Consider the following 17,183-nt stretch of genomic DNA (forward strand, 5'->3'; position numbering starts at 1 on the left):
GAGAAATTTGAGCTTAGTACCTTTGCTGTTGCACAGGGTGAAAAATGCCAGTTTTACAAATGTACTTCCAGGCCATGGCCTCTACATCCTGGGAAAGAATGGAACCTCAACACACCAAGAATTCATTTCCTGGCATATGTTCATTTTGAAAGTGTGAACAGAGCTTTATAGAATGAAATGTGAATTACCTTGTAAACATAGGCAAGTTTATAATTGTCTGAGCATCATTACAAATTAAAAGTTTGTGAGTGTTCTTTTCCCTGGGGTATAGTAATAGCATTTTAGTTTTGTAAGCACTGTTACCTTTTCTCTGAAGAAGTGTTAAGGTTCACAAAATATGTTTTGGGTCATTAGGTCTTTTAGACACAGGCAGTAGGCAGTTCTGCTGTACTTGTTTTCTGTTAGTCTTTCTAAAAGAGGCTTTTATCCAGAGGTTCACTGAGAAGTGCACAGGCCTTGAGTGCATGGCCTCATGGTTTTTTATTCAGTACCTCTTACTTTGGTACTCAGTATTATAGTTAGCAAACAATGGCTAAATTTTTGTGAAGATTTAGAAACAGGTTTTAATTAGTGAAGAAAACGTTTAGTGCTTTTACATAGTTGGCTCTGGGGTATTAAGCAGTAAATGAGAATCATATCATTTGATATGTGCCGAGACAGTGCCAACACCAGTGAGAGCTACAGGGCTGGATAGAGAAGTGTCAGTGAGCTCGCCGGCTGACTTCTTCTTGGCAAGTTTATGGAAAGAAAGGGATTAGGGTGGGCAGCCTACAGACGGATGTGCTTTGTTGAACCACATGTGTGTAGGGCTGATTGGCAGTGTTGCTTCATTTTAATGTAACACCAAAACTCTGCTGGTTACAGTTTATCTCGAGTAGGGAATGTTAGTTGACCAAATTAAACTGTCTGCAGAATTCAGCAAAATTTAAAGGACCTAGAGAAATTAAGTCCCCATCAAAGGTGTTTTCCTCACTTTCAGTGCCTTTCTACTTTGATTTGTTCTAACTGTACTTAGGACCAATGAGGAGAAGGTTTGGATGTGTAAGTGGGGCTCATTCTAGAACTATTTGCATTAGATGTAGGCTTTTTAGTGCTGTAAGCCTCTGAACAACAGACATTTGGGGGTATATATTTAAGTCCTAGAATATACATTGCCCTTTGCCCATTTCTTTAGTTCTTTTGACTTATCTCTGTTTTCTAATAAGATCTTAATCTATTGGAGAGGAAAAGGAAAAAGCATACAAACATTCTGCTACCTTTTTGCTTTTTAATACACTTGCCTTTAGTTGTTAAGTTTTTGTGAGTTTGAATAATTTTTGTTTTTGTGCATATACTCTTAGTTAACTAGCCAAACAGATAGTGGTCTGATTTTAAAATCTCATGGATGTAATATCTCTTCAATATAGTTCTTGAAGTTCTAGCCAGAGCAATAAGACATCAAAAGGAGATCATGGGGATCCAAATGGGAAAGGAAGAAGTCAAATTATCCCTATTTGCAGATGATATGATAGTGTACATAAGCGATCCCCAAAATTCCACCAGAGAACTCCTGCAGCTGATAAACACCTTCAGCAAATTGGCAGGATACAAAATAAACTCGAAAAAGTCAGTAGCCTTTCTGTATACAAATGACAAACAGGCAGAGGAAGAAATTAGGAAAACTACTCCCTTCACGATAGCCACAAACAATATAAAATATCTAGGAATAACTTTAACCAAGCAAGTGAAGGACTTATTTGAAAAAAACTTCAAACCTTTGAAGAAAGAGATTGAAAATGACATCAGAAGATGGAGGGATTTACCTTGTTCATGGATCGGGAGAATTAACATAGTAAAAATGGCCATCTTACCAAAAGCAATTTACAAATTCAATGCAATCCCTATCAAAATACCTACAAAATATTTTGAAGATATTGAAAGATTAATTCTCAAATTCATATGGAGAAATAAAAAACCCAGAATAGCAAAAACAATCCTATACAATAAAAGATCCTCCGGAGGAATCTCCATACCTGATCTCAAGCTGTACTACAGAGCAACAGTAATTAAAACAGCATGGTACTGGCAAAGTAATAGGCTGGTGGATCAATGGAATCGAATTGAAGACCCGGAGATGAACCCACACACATTTGCTCACTTGATTTTTGACAAAGAAGCCAAATCTATTCAATGGAAAAATGATAGCATCTTCAACAAATGGTGCTGGTCTAACTGGATGTCTACATGTAGAAAAATGCAATTAGACCCTTATTTGTCACCATGCACAAAACTCAAGTCCAAGTGGATTAAAGACCTCAACTTAAAACCAGAGACATTAACTCAGTTAGAGGAAAAAGTGGGGAAGAGCCTGGGACACATAGGCGCAGGAAACAACTTCCTGAACAGTACACCCACAGCCCAGGCCTTAATGTCAACAATTAATAAATGGGACCTTATGAGGCTGAGAAGCTTCTGTAAGGCAGCAGACACTGTCAAGAGAACAAAGCGACAGCCGACTGACTGGGAAAAGATCTTCACCAACCCTTCATCTGACAAAGGTTTAATATCCAAAATATATAAAGAACTCAAGAAATTAAACACCACAAAACCAAACAACCCAATTGCAAAATGGGGCTTAGAACTAAACAGAGAATTCTCAACAGAGGAATATCAAATGGCTGAGAAACACTTAAAGAAATGCTCATCCTCGTTAGGCATCAGAGAAATGCAAATCAAAACGACACTGAGATTCCATCTTACACCCATCAGAATGGCTAAGATCAAAAACTCAAATGACACCACATGTTGGCGAGGATGTGGAGAGAGAGGAACACTCCTTCACTGCTGGTGGGAATGCAAACTAGTACAACCACTTTGGAAAGCTATCTGGCGTTTTCTCAGAAAAATGGGAATAGGGCTTCCTCAAGACCCAGCTATCCCACTCCTTGGAATATACCCAGAAAATGCTCGAACACACAACAGAGACATATGCTCAACCATGTTCATAGCTGCTTTATACACAATAGCCAGAACATGGAAACAGCCTAAGTGTCCCTCAGTAGAAGAATGGACTAAGAAACTATGGTACATTTACACTATGGAGTATTACTCAGCTATTAAAAACGAGGAATTCCCGAAATTTGTGGACAAATGGATTGACCTAGAAATTATCATAATGAGTCAGTTCACCCAGAAGCAAAAAGAGACAAACGGTATATACTCACTTATATCAAAACACTAGTCCAAGGGATACGTCCCATGAAAAACCTTACTTACCAAGAAAGTGGGTCAGAGGAGAGGACATCCTATTGAGACTTTAGGCGAGAGTAGCATGGAAGAATGGGGAAATAACAGGACCCACAGGGTCATGGAAACCTACAAGAAGAACTTTATGACAGGCAGATCTGGGTCCTGGGGTCCTCCTCAAACTAAGGCACCAGCCAAGGAGAAATAGGCAGTAAACTTCGAACCCCTACCAAGACCTAGCCGACGAACACGATATTCTCCACTGTTGAGTGGAGAGTGAGATCTGATTCTCACGTGAACTCTGGTGCCCCTTTTCTGACCATGTCCCCTGGATGGGGAGGCCTGGTGGCACTCAGAAGAAGGATAGCAAGTTACCAAGAAGAGACTCAATAATCTTAGAGCATACATAGGGGGAAGAAGTCTCCCTCAATCACAGACATAGGGGAGGGGAGAAGGGGGGAAGTGGGAGGGTGGGAGGAATGGGAGGAAACAGGGGAAGGGCTAACAATCAAGATGTAATATGAATAAATTAATTAAAAAAAAAATAAAATCTCATGGATGTAAAGCAACCTAAAAGTGTTCTATTAAGTCAATATTATTATTCTTAAGTGTGAAGAGAGTCACACTTAAATCCAGGTTAAGTGGCCCATCCTAAGTGTTATAGTAAGATCCAGATTGTCTGTGTTACTTTTTAGTCCTTTATCTGTTATTCCCCACTGCTTTAAGACTCATTTCAAAGGCCAGTGGGGTTCTGGCATTTAAAAGTGTAATTTTATCCAGAGAAAGTGAGGGTATGCCCAAAATGAAAGAAAGGCCTATGTTCCAGGCTCTGGCCAGGTGTTTCTTGAAAGAGCTAAATTGGACAACTAAATTGAAGAACGTTGCTGCTCTTACAAAGACTTTGTTGCCGTCTATTTAATTAACAAGTTTTAGCTGCTTATTTATGTGTCTTTAATCTCCCCAGGTACTGAATTCATATCCTATTAGCATGCTGTACGGCTGCTGTCAGGAAGTGTTGTGATGCGCATGCCTCTCTGAAATGCCTTTTCTTTGGGGCTTAGTTTTCAGATGTTGATTCGATTATAGTTAAGGATAACCAGCTCTCCAGAGGAGAAGACACAGTTGAAACAAAGCTTTGGGATGAGGATCACTTTTTAGAGCTTTTAGGAAATAAGAAATTTTGGAGTTAGGGAAAACTGAGTAAAAAATAAGAGTATGATCCAGTGTAAAACGACCTTAGAGGGTGAGAGAGCAGTACAGACTGCAAGTAAAACATTGAATGTTAGAATGTATGGTCAAAATCAAGACAGAGAGGTGTAGTACTCGATGAGTAAATCTGTAGATCTTTATTCTGAGCAATAGGCTAAAGGGCAAGTTCCTGAAAATAAGGACCACTCTCGTGTTGTGAGAAATGTATGTGCACTGGGTCTGGAGGCAGCCTCAGACTCGCAGCAGGTGCTTTGGGAAGGACCTCTGGTAGGTGATGTGCAAAAGCCTTGCATTCAGGGATGATCTCACTGCAACTAAATCAGCAGCAGGGAAACAGCTTCAGGCATGCTGACCCAGCGTCTGGCATGCACATCGAACAAGGTTCTCTTTCAGAGAGTATATAAAGTAGGAGTGAGGTTCTGTTAAAAGGATCCACTTCATAGTATTTGTTATCTCTTGCATCATATAGGTACACCAGGGGCACAGTAACCTCTGAAGCAGCACAGAACAAACTAATGTATAGTGCTCTTGCAGTGAGACGTGCAGCGAGTTTGGGGAGTTTAAAGGCAGAGAAGTTTCTGGGAAATGATTTGGAAAACCTTTTCTGGAGTATTTTGTTTGAGGCTGCAGGATTTTAAGATGGGGATTGGGTGCTGACCAGTGTATCTGTTATTGGAGAGAAAATCCAGCCTGGTGTTGGAGAAACTGACAGGGAATGGGCCTTTGTTGAGATTTCAGTGTTAGAGAAAATGGCTGCTTCTCAGATTGAATTCATTCAGTTTACTTAACAGTTTCCCCACTCAGAACCAACTGTGCTTGTTTTGATCTCTATATAGTTTAAATTTCTTCATTGATTTTCTTTTTATCTTTGATTTCTTTTTTTCTAGATATTGTGTTGAACCTGTTCTCTTTCTGACTTTTTTTTTCTAACTTCTTTAATTGGACATTTAGTATTAGTTTTCCTAAATCAACATCTTATGTAAGTTTCGTTTCACGTGCTATTTTTCTTGTATGGCATACTTTTAAAAGTATTCTATTATTATCATTGTGCTTTGTTTCCATTTAGTTTTATTTGATCTGTAAATTCTTCAGAAGTATTTTATTTTTAATTTTCAAATTTTATTGGTTCCTGTGTTTTATAGTTAGTGTGTATTCTTTTTGATGTCATTTCTTGAAATTTGTTGCGATTTATAGTTTAATGTATGATAACTTGTAACCATTCATATGTGCTTTTAAGACAGTGTTTTCTGTGTTATTGCTGAGTGTGGCTTATGAACACCTGTCACATCCAGCTTTAATGTTCACAGCTGTTTTCTTACTGATTTTATTTTCTTACTTTTCTATTTATGATTGGAAGAAATGTGTTGAAATAGCTCATTATGGTTTGTTGAATTTTTTTCCTTTGTGATTTTTACTTTATTTAAGTGCATATGAATTTAGAGTTATTTTATCTTCTCAGTGAAGCAGAATCTTGACCATTTATCATATTCTCTTTATTTCTATTAATGCTTTTTGTATGGAAAGTATGACATTAAATAAAATACCTTTATTGTTTAGGTTGATATTTGCTTAATTAATACATCTAAACTTCCTACCTGTTCTTTTATTTTTAACTTGTCTATAGTTATAACTATATCACTTATAACTAATATAGCCAGGGCTGAGGACAGAGCACAATGGTGGAACACATGCGTGGCATGTGGGAGGCCCTTGGTTCAGAAATCATCACTGCAAACAAAAACAGAACTAAAAAAAAAAAGACAGATTAAAAAAAATGTGGTTGAACTCCTTTTTTTCTTTTTTGGTTTTTCTGAGGCAGAGTTTCTTTGTGTGATTTAAAAAAAAAAAAGACAACAATGCTTTTATTGCACATGTAGATTTGCCATTTGATTTACTTCCTTCTTGTTATGTTCATGATGACCCTTCTTGGATTTTTCTTTTGTTTTTTGTTTTCCCTAGTCGGTGCTATACTGGGAATTCAGACCTAAGGCTCCATTCTTGCTAGGCATATCCTCTACCATTGGGCTGTATGCTCAACTCTTGAAGAATACCATTCCTTCCTTTATTCATTCGGGAAGTACCTGAGAGTTATCAACTGCTCTTTTGAATATTGATAGATGTTAATGAAATATATAAAAGTTCCTGTCCTCACAAGGCTCACAATCTTGTGGTAGAAAGAGACAATTTAGGGGCTGGAGAGATGGCTCAGCAGCTTTAAGAACATTGGCTGCTCTTCCAGATGTCCTGGATTTGATTCCCAGCATATACATGGCGGCTTGCAACCATCTTGTAACTTAAGTCCTGGGCGACCTGACATTTTCTTCTGGTCTCTGCAGGCAGACATACAGGCACCACACATATACACATAAAAATAGATAAATAAAAATTAAAATAGTTTAATTTGAAAAATACTCATTTTAAATAAATCAAAAGTAATATTTTAGATAATGATATTACATTATAGGAAAAAATGAAGTAGAACCAAGAAATGGAAAAAGATGTAGGCATGAGCGATCAAGACAAACTGTATTTTTTTCAGAAAATGATGCCTCAGGGTTTCTTTAAAGGAAGGTCTCCTGTTTACATAGTCACAAAGAGATTTAGTTAAATTTGTCGTTAAAATATAATTTTATTGGTTATCCATATAGATTTGCATCTTATTTTGGGGAAGCTACCATGTCAGCCACTATGTTCTGGTAAATTGGGCTTTTGGGAATTTGTCATTTCAGTGTAAGTGGCCCCCTCCTCCCTGGCCCCTTTAACAAGGTACTAGAGTCTGGATTCTTCATGCCACCACCAGTTCTGGGACATCTGATTCATTTTCTCCTTAAATATTTTCCCTTTATTATATATGTTATATATATGTTATATACCCTTTGTTCTGAGTTAGGCATAGATTAGACATTGTTTTATCTGAATCTCCTATATTTTAAAACTTTTCTATGGTATCTTTCCTTTTTTGCTTACAAATGTATATTGTGCCTTAGACACATGGACATGAAAAAGTTGAAAAATCTGATTCATTTTTGAGATGGTACATGTAAAATGTACAATTCAATGAATTTTGGCATATGTGTGTAATTATGTAGCCCATAAGGAATATTTCCATTACGTGACAACATTTTCTCATGCTTCTCAGGTAGTGCCCTTTGACCTAAGGCACTTCTAATTGCTTTCCACATCTTTTCATCTGGTCCAGAACTTCGTGCCAATGGAAGCAGCATCGCCATATTACACCGGGCGTCTCTTACTCTAGGTCTGAAACGCATTAGCTCCCTTTAATTGCTGAGCAGTCCTCTGCTGGTGATGACATCATAATTTGTCTACATATTCCTCTGTTGATAGACATTTGAGTTATTTCCAGTTTTTTGGTTCTTGGAATCAGAGTCTGAATATCTTTGGCAAGTCTTCTGTGATACTGTGATACTTGATTTCCCTGTGATACATGCTTAGGAGTTTAGCTGCTGAGTTATGCTAGGCTTATAGCTCATATAGGATTTTGGAATTTCATTTAGAATTAGAAGTGTGATTAGCATCTATGCTATACAAGTAAGAAGTCAAATGTGATGTGTTTATTATTAAATGTTTAAACTAAGTTCTTTGTTTTTGTAAGACAGAGTCTATAGCCAGTCAGGGTTCATAGTGCTCAGCCTATTGCGATTATAGGAGTTACTGCATTCAGCACGGCACCAATATTTGATGCCCTTGAGATGAGCTTTCTAAGTGTTTTGGTATGATAAGTAATTCATGATCTAATTTTTATTATCTCCAAGAGCTTGTCAAAATTATCTCATATATATTGTTTCAACTGATGGTGTCTTCGGTCTAATGCTTACCAATGGCTTTTTATCCATATATATTAAATATTGTTAAATAGCATATGAGTAAGAATAAAAGTGACTTAAAGTTGCATTAAATAACTTATAGTGAAAGAAAAAGCTCTGCAGATAGATGAGCGTGTGTGCAGGTCTGACTACTTGAGTTTAATTTGAACTCCACAGGCTGTCAGGGAGAAGCCACTCCTCAGCATGTCCTTTGATACCCACCCTGCCTCTTAAGTTGCTTTATTTTACATAGGGAAAAAAACTCACAGAATTTATTTGAAAGATTTTTTGTTTTTGTTTTTGTTTTTGTTTTTGTTTTTATTTTGAGATAGGGTTTGGAACACGGTTTGTTGGCCAGACTGGCCTTGAACTCACAGAGATCTATGTGCCTCTGCCTCCTGAGTGATAGGATTAAAGGTGTGTGCCACCACATGCCATGGCTTGAAAGACTTATGTAACACCAAGGTTTAAGACCATTGCCTTTTCTACTTTTAAACTTTTAGACATTTTATTTTTAATTCTTTGAAAATTTCGTATATTTTTATCATATCCACCCCTTTCCCTACTTCTTCCAGATAGACTCTCCTCTTTCCTTCTTGCCCAATTTTGTGGGTTATTTGTTTGTTTTGTTTTGAACCATCAATGTCAACTCATGCTGCCTATATAGTCTTGGTTATGTGGCTATCCACTGGAATGTGGTTCACTTATTAGGGGCCACACTCCAAAGAAAACCAGCTTTCTCCCAGCACTATCAGTTACCAACAGCTCCTCAGTGAGGAGTGGGACCTCATGATCACCTTTGCTCTTATGGCGTTCTTCCTGGCTTTGAGCTTGTTCGGGTCCATATGTGTAACTGCCCTGTTAGGGTCAGAAAATACCGTTTCCTTGTAGTCATCCACTGCCTCTAGATTTTACAGTGTTTTTAGCCCCTTTTAATGAAGTGGTCCCTAAGCGTTGGTTAGAGAATTGGTATATATGTCTCATTTAGTTGTGAGGGTTTCAGTTTTTTATTTTCTACATCTTGTCCAATCATGGGTCTCTGTATTGATCGCTACCTGCTGCAAACAAGCTTCTGATAAGGCATGAGAGATGTATTAATCTATGGATATAAAGATAAGTAATCAGCTAATTAATACTGTGTTCATTTAACAGAATAATAGTGACAGGTTCTTCTCTGGGGCCTATGATCTGTCTAATCATCCTGTTAGCTGTGATAATGGTACCAGGTATAGGTTTCAATTTATGGAGCAGACATTAAATTCAATCAGGAGGTGGTTGATTCCTCTACAGTATTCACACCACTGTTCTACCAGCTGGCTTATCTTGCCAGGCCAGTTACTATTGTAGCTTACAGGATTCACAGCTGGGTAAGATAGATGCTTACCTTTCTTCTCTGATAGTGTGACAAGCGCCTTTCAGCACTAGGAAAGCTAGCTAGTAGTGAGAATTTCCAGATCAGTACCAGGCTGTTTTCTCCTGGTTGAATGTTGAATGTCTTCAGCAATAGGGTCTGAAGATAACCAATAGCACTGGCAATGGCATCCTATAATGTTTGATGGTCTGTGGGCCAGTTTCAAAAGAATTTCAACAGTTTCAAAAGTGCTAACTCAATTCCCAGCTTTAGGCTTTTTATTTGTTAGCCTGTAGTGTGTAGTAGGGAGAATTTTTTTTGCCGTGTCTACTCATTCATGTTCATTACTGTTCTGTTCACAATTGCCAGGAAATAGAGACAATACAGGTGGCCATTAACTCATGAATGGATAGTGAAAATACCATACACTTACACAATGGAGTATTATTGAGCTGTTAAGAAAAATGAAATATGAAATTCCCAGGTAAATGGATGGACATGGAAACAATTATTCTCAGTGAGATAACCCAGACCCAGAAAGACAGATGTTGCATGTTTTTCTCATTTGTGGGTGGTAGCTTTACTCTTCAGATATGCATGTTCCATTTGGAATTCCCATGCAGGTTGGGAAGGTTAGTAAGGGGCAATGGGGGGCACGGGCTTTCAAGAGGGGACAGATAGAATGCGGTGGTATAAAGGATTCCAGTAATAATGGAGCATGAAAGGGTTAAATGGATGGGTTATGGAAGGGCAGAGGAGAGGAAGGAATTCACAGAGTGCTAACCAGCACTAGAAACCTTTCAAAATGGTACAAGGAAAGCTGCTATATCTAAGCTTCCTAAAACATATAAACACATATATAAAATTTAAAATGGAGTTACCTTTTACTTTTAAAAATATATTATTTATTTTAAATGATTTCATACATAATGAAACATTTGTATCTATCCCCTGCCCCCTTCCCCCCAATCTTGACCATAACTCCTTCTAGATCTATCTCCCCAGCCTAGTTTCTCTCTCTCTCTCTTTCCCTCCCTTGCTCCCCCTCCCTCCCTCCCTTCCTCCCTCCATGAGCGACTGTGTAACCCACTGAGTCCAGAGTCCAGTTTGTGCTGCCCTTACATGCATGTGTGTAGCGCCATCCACTAGAGCATGGGCGACCACATCCCCATAGAATCGCACAGAGGGACTACCTTTTAGAAAACATTGTCCTTTGCATCTTGGAGAGTATGTAGTTGTCAAGATACTCTTGTGGAGCTTCCTTGTGATATGAATTTATAATTAACATTGTAATCCACATAATATGAAATCTTATTAAAAGCACATGTAACCTAGTGTATTTCAGTTGAACATTTCTAACTTTTGTTGAATAACTTAGGAAATAAAGTTTTTATATACTATACAGCTCTGATTTGGGTCCTAAGTATTTATATGAATTTACATGGTACTGCAGAGATATGTTAAAGGGAAGAAGGGGTTACTTAGCACTAGAGAGCTTGCCTACAATTTAGAAGAATCTTTGTTTATCGTTATGGTAGCAGAAGATGGTGTTTCTTTTCTTCTCTTTCCCTCTCCTTTCATGTTGGAATCAAACCTAATGCCTTGACCATGTTGGTTTTGTGCTGTTCCACTGAACTAGACCAGCTCAGAGGATGGCTTCTGCAGAGAAAAGGGGAAGATCACTGGGTATCCCTATGTCCAGACTTCTCCTTAGTTTTTCCCAATCTCCATATGTGAAGGTAGATAATTTAGACTTTGTTCATCTGAACTTAACCCACAGCACTCTACTCCACAGTGGTCACTGTTGCTGGTTTGTTGGAGACAAACACTGAATGCGTTTTGGCTCTCCTGTGGTCAGAGCCATCTTTGGATTCTTTCCTAGATACTCAGAGAAGGTAGAGCTAGTGGTGATGACGGCTCAGCAGTTAAGGGCATTTTTTGCTCTTTCAGAGTTCATAGGTTTGGTTTCCAGTATTCTCAAGGTGGCTCATAAACATTTATAGCTCCAATTCCAGTATATCCAGTGCCTTTTGACTTCTGTGGGAATCAGGCACATGTGGTTCACATACATGCGTGCAGGCAAAATGCTCATACACATAAGTAAATCAATTTTTACAAAAGCCTATGGTAGCATTGCTGTCTTGTCTTCTAGGCACAGACTTTCCTTTCCACAGGAACAGCTTTACTAGCTCTGATGATGCTCTCAGATTTAATGATCATTTATTGGAAGGGTTTAATGTATTCTGACTGGTGCCTTGCTTGACTGACTGTCGCTTGGGCTTTAATATTAGGATAATTGCATGGCACGCCAACTTGTAGATACATTCATATACTTAAGACTTAGTCTTACATGTAGCTGATTGATATTTAAGTAATTCTGTAAAATGAAAGACTGGTGCTAATGAGACACGTCTTTAGAGTGCTTCAGACTTAGAGAATCTGGCTAGAGGTGTAATGTTCTGGTGAGAAATTTTTTTAACGCCCCCTCAAGAGATTTATTACCTTTAAAGTAGTCTATGCATGTCACTTCCATTAACTTTTGTGATAACTGTATAAAAGCTGTCTCCATCTTGGAGCAGAGAAATATAAAATTACTGTCAGAGTGTTGATTTCAATCTTTTCTATAATACTGGTGTACTCACTGACAAATTAATATACATGTGTTTATTCTGGAAAAATTCCTGTAGTTTACATAGTTGTTTGCTAGTTACAGTTTTATCAGAAAAGTAACATGAATAGCCCCCTTCAGTCAGGGACAATAGGTGCATGTGTATCTGTGTGGTACATGCATTTTCAAGTATTTATGGGGTGTAAGAATGTAATGGTAGCTCTGTATAGTAATAGCGGTTGTGTTTTTTAACCCAAGATTTCATTCCCATACAAATGAGCTCTGTGAGATTATTATGCCAAAAAATACCAATATTTGTCTTTCACTCAATTTATCTACACTTCATAAAAGTCTTTAAATATTACTTCATTATCTTAAACTTTGCCTTGCAGTATATGGAGTCTGTGGAATGGTTTTGAAGTATTTATGAAGTAGTTCTGATTTTTGCAGGTGTTGTAGACTCTTAGGAACATAGAACTTAATTTAGAACAGAATCCTCTTTTTCTGCATTTCATTTTTAAAACCACATTACAATAAATCCGTCTGTGTAACCCAGCTATACCGACATTGGCTTTTATATTTTCCTGTATTCTTTTGGTTAGGCAGAAATTCTCTTAGTTTACAGAATCCCAGTTGGAATGCCAGGACAGTTAGTGCAGATAATGCCATGGGTTATTGTATTTATGTCATACTTCCCTCTGTAAAAGTGTCTTGTGTGCAGTGCGTAGGCTGGATGAACATTGCAGTTCATTTAAAACGAAAACAGCAAAACACACAAACAGCTAATGGTTACCCTTAAATAATAGATTTGCTCTGTAATAGAACATTGCCTAATATGATGAGAAAATTAGGATGGGGATTAAGAGATTTTAAGTGTGCACATGTGCATGTGCATGTGCACTTACAAACACATACATGGAAAGTATGGATGTAATACATATGTTAATTAGATGGAGTCTCTCATACATGTTACATCACATTTGTATTAAAATATTATGTTGTAAACCTTAAATATATATTATTTTTGTCACTTTTAAGAAAAAGAAAGGAGATGGCTTTCAAATGTTAGAGAGTGAACTAGGAAAGCTGTAATCTGGTTACTCATCAGTTGCTTTTATCAGTCTGACACAGCCTTACCTTATGCTGTACCTGGTCTGGGAACCAATGACCTAAGTATAGATTTCCAGATCTGTACACCAGTGGCACAAAGTGCTGCTGTGTATCACTCAAATAAATACTATTGCCAAGGTAACTTCAGAATAAAAGGGATTGGCTTTCTTAAATCACGGTACTGTTGAGGAAACAAGTCTGTTTATTTATGTAAGAGATGGCTATTTCAGAAAAATAACTAAAAGCACTGATGTCAGATCAGTACTTGAGTGCACTAGTATACTGTGGTAGCATGTAGGTGGTAATGTGGAGCTTGCTGGTTAAACAGGACAGGATACACACCTTATTGTAGCATGTTAGTCCCCAGTGGATTAAATTTGTCAATCTTGTGCCTGTATATTTTGGTCCAGCTGTTGATGTGGCCACATAGAATAGTATCAGGCCTTGGTTTTCAAAGGAGGATCTGTGTGGGGCCAGAGTCAGTGTTGACTGTAAGATTGTCAGACATAGCGAACCACCGTTCCTGGCCGATGGAGACCTCAGGCAGCGGTGAGCCCACGAGAAACAGATTTCTTGGGAGACACCTTGTTTAATTGGGGTGCTGGTGGTGAGCGTACATTACTGGTTGGGTCAGGTTGCTGGGATGCCTCATTTGTATAAGGAGGAACGCCAGGTTCCTATAAGGGGATAGATGTTTAAGCTGGCTGTCAGGCTGTGTGACCTCCTCAGGTGGGAAAAGGTGGGGGCACAGGGATACATGTTCTGGGGCATGCAGGCCCAGGGCGGGGAGGAGCGGCCCTACTGCTGCTGATCTCAGGATGAAGATTTTCAGGATTTGGACATTCCTCGACATCCCCCCCCCCCTTGCTTCAAACTGACTGTCCCCGCCCACCAGTGCTTCCCTGCCCCCACACGTGGCTACTTCCTAGGTAACTCCACAGCAATCTTCTCTTGAACAGATTCCCCTGTGATTGGTTTGTGTATGGAAGCTTTAGAAGCCTGCTATACGAGACACAAGACTTGCAATTTGGACACTTTTGTAACTGAGGTTACAAAGATTAAAAATTTAGGAATAATTTATAGGAATACTCAACAGGTTCACGTGAAAACCTCCCTTTTTGGTTTGGGCCTGATCACAACCCCATGGAATGCTATTAGACCTTGTTTTTCAAGAGTACTTTGATGCATTTCTATACTTTGATTCTTTTTTTTATTTAATTGATTTATTCAGATTACATCTCAATTGTTATCCTCTAACTTGTATCCTCCTGTTCCTCCCTCCCTCCCTCTTTCACCCTGTTCCCCTCCCCTGGGTCTGTGACAGAAGGAGACATCCTCCTCCACTATATGGTCACAGCCTATAATATACTTTGATTTTACCCAGCAAAGATGATGAACGGTGCCAAGGAGCAAAGCCGTTGCTGTTAAATCTTGAGTTAGTGGCGCCTCTGGCATCAAATGAAGCCAGCTCTTAAGAAAAGGAGAAAGGCGTCCTCAGACAGTGGGGTGGCACAGACTGTCCCGTCACCTCTCACGTCCTGTGCACATAGGGAATGCAGACCATAAGTAGTTGTCAAGTCAGGTGGTACACAGGGACTAGATGCCCTACTCAGGGAGTTGGTGGTTGAGCCTAAAATTGTCCTTGAAAGGTCTGTTCCTGCCCATGAGAAGAACTGTAGTATTCCGGGATGAGATACATGGTTCCATTGTTTTTTCTTCCTTCAAGTATGAGGTTAGAAATCTTGGACCTTTTCTGCCAAAGTCAGTAGTGTCGGCCATTGTTTCATTACACTAGAGGGATGTTAGGACTTTGAATTAGAAATAGAAACATGTAACTCTTTCCTGTTACCATATTTAGAATAAGACTTTTGTGACTCACTCTATCCCTAACCTTCCAATTTATTTTAAAGAAAGCTTTTGTTTGCATTCTACTTTTAATATTTGAAAGCCTCCCTCAGCTGTGCAGTGATGTCTAGGTGTCTGACACGCTCTCTGGTGAACACCATGCTGGGCAGTGATGTCTAGGTGTCTGACACGCTCCCTGGTGAACACCATGCTGTGCAGCCGTCTCTAGGTGTCTCATACCCTCCCTAGTGAACACTCATATTCCTTTATTCCACAGGAAAATGACTCTGGCACTCTGGACACAGTGGGTGCTGTGGTGGTCGATCATGAAGGGAATGTTGCTGCTGCTGTCTCCAGTGGAGGCTTGGCCTTGAAACATCCGGGGAGAGTTGGGCAGGTAAGGGTTTGTGGGGTTTCTTTTTTAAGTCTTTTTTGTTGTTGTTGTTGTTGTTGCTTTTTTGTTTTTGTTTTTTTTTTGTTTGTTTTGCAACAGGGTTTCTCCGTGTAGCCTTGGCTGTCCTGGCCTTGCTTTGTAGACCAGGCTGGCCTCAAACTCGTAGCAATCCGCCTGCCTCTACCTCCCGAGTTGTGAGTTTCTTAAACTCTTGGAAAAAAAATCACATTCTATGTAAGCACAACTATTTAACTCCTTAGGAAAAATGAAAATCCTTGTTCTTTAACATTTACTTATTTTTTTTTAAGATTTATTTATTATGTATGCAATGTTCTGCCTGCTTAAACACATATACAACAGAAGAGGGCACCAGATCTCAACTGTAGATGGTTGTGAGCCTCCGTGTGATTGTTGGGAATTGAACTCAGGACCTTTGGAAGAGTAACCAGTGCTCTTATCCTCTGAGCCATCTCTCCAGCCCTAACATTTTTTTTTAATAGATGAAGAACAAAATTCGTTCTTAGTATTATTTCTTTAAAGAGTCATCTCATGGTGATAGAGCTCTTGCTGAGGTTTATACCCAGTAACCCCACCGCCCCTGCTCTCAGCAGCCTGGGTTGCTCTCTCTTGCTTTGTAGTAGACATTCAATAAGTGTGTATTGATTTCCATCCTAAGTAGTAAATATCACTCTCTAGGAGCTGGCGCCCATTGCCTTTTAAGTGTGAGCATGGCTTTAGAGTCATGTTTTTATTCTCTTCATTTAAGGCACAGTGACATTTTGGCATGCTATGTCTCTCCTCTGACTTCAGCACTTACGGAGTAGCTAGGATCCCTAGTCGCCCTCGCAGCCCGGACAGGAGTCTAGTGGGGAAGAGGCTCCAGTTTATGCAGAGCTGGCTGATGCTTAGTTCTCATGCACAGCTCTTTTCAATATGCGTTTTCAACCTTCAGCCTTCTCTGATGAGAAGGGAACTTAACGATGAATTTGATATCAAAGGGCAGTAGGTATTACATCCTGATTTTGAACATTTCTTATGACCTCAGCAAATATTTGTGAACTGGGATACTCTATGTAGTCTTTTAAAGTGGTTGTGAGGATTCTATTTGAAACGAAGCTCATCAGGTGTGTACCTCTCACACTGGAGAACGATCAGTGTCACTGTACGAAGCTCATCAGGTGTGTACCTCTCACACTGGAGAACGGTCGGTGTCACTGTTGTTTTGGTGATGGCTGTTAGAGATTCTTAGAGCAGACTGATTTGTGGTAGGTACCTTTGTAAGGCTCCCCGCGGTATTCCCCAGTCAGCCCTTGATGTACACAGGTTTTTTTATAGTCTGAAACTGCTGGGAAGTGGATGGTAATAATAACTGCTTTGTGTATCATGGAGAAAATTGATGGGGAGTGATTACTTGCCACATATGCAGCACTTTATGAAAGCATTTGTTCCATCTTGTTTTCCCACATGCTGGAGCTGTATGGATGCCCTGGTAGAGAGCATAGGGAAGGCCAGCACAGTTGCCTCCAATACTTCATAATTCCTTCCTTTCTCAGTTTTTTGTTTTGTTTGGGTAAATAATAATAACAGCAGCAGAACTATCCAGAAGTTTTTAAGCCA

At 39.1% G+C, this 17,183-nt stretch overlaps 1 protein-coding gene across 11 annotated transcripts in view; it reads left to right on the top strand.

The window, feature by feature from the left end:
• The window catches only part of TASP1 (taspase 1), a 218,486-nt gene that overhangs the window by 85,463 nt on the left and 115,840 nt on the right, over nucleotides 1–17,183 (top strand). For all 11 annotated transcript variants that reach the window (XR_014777659.1, XM_084774559.1, XM_084774564.1 and 8 more), the window contains one exon: nucleotides 15,450–15,569. Coding sequence is in view for 10 of the 11 variants with exons in the window: in XM_084774559.1 (XP_084630685.1) it covers nucleotides 15,450–15,569 (120 nt within the window). In the remaining variant the exon portion in view is untranslated. The remainder of the gene's footprint in view (nucleotides 1–15,449; nucleotides 15,570–17,183) is intronic.

This window comes from Acomys minous (assembly GCF_964271855.1).
Source record: "Acomys minous genome assembly, chromosome: 3".
NCBI classification, from domain to species: Eukaryota; Metazoa; Chordata; class Mammalia; order Rodentia; family Muridae; genus Acomys; species Acomys minous.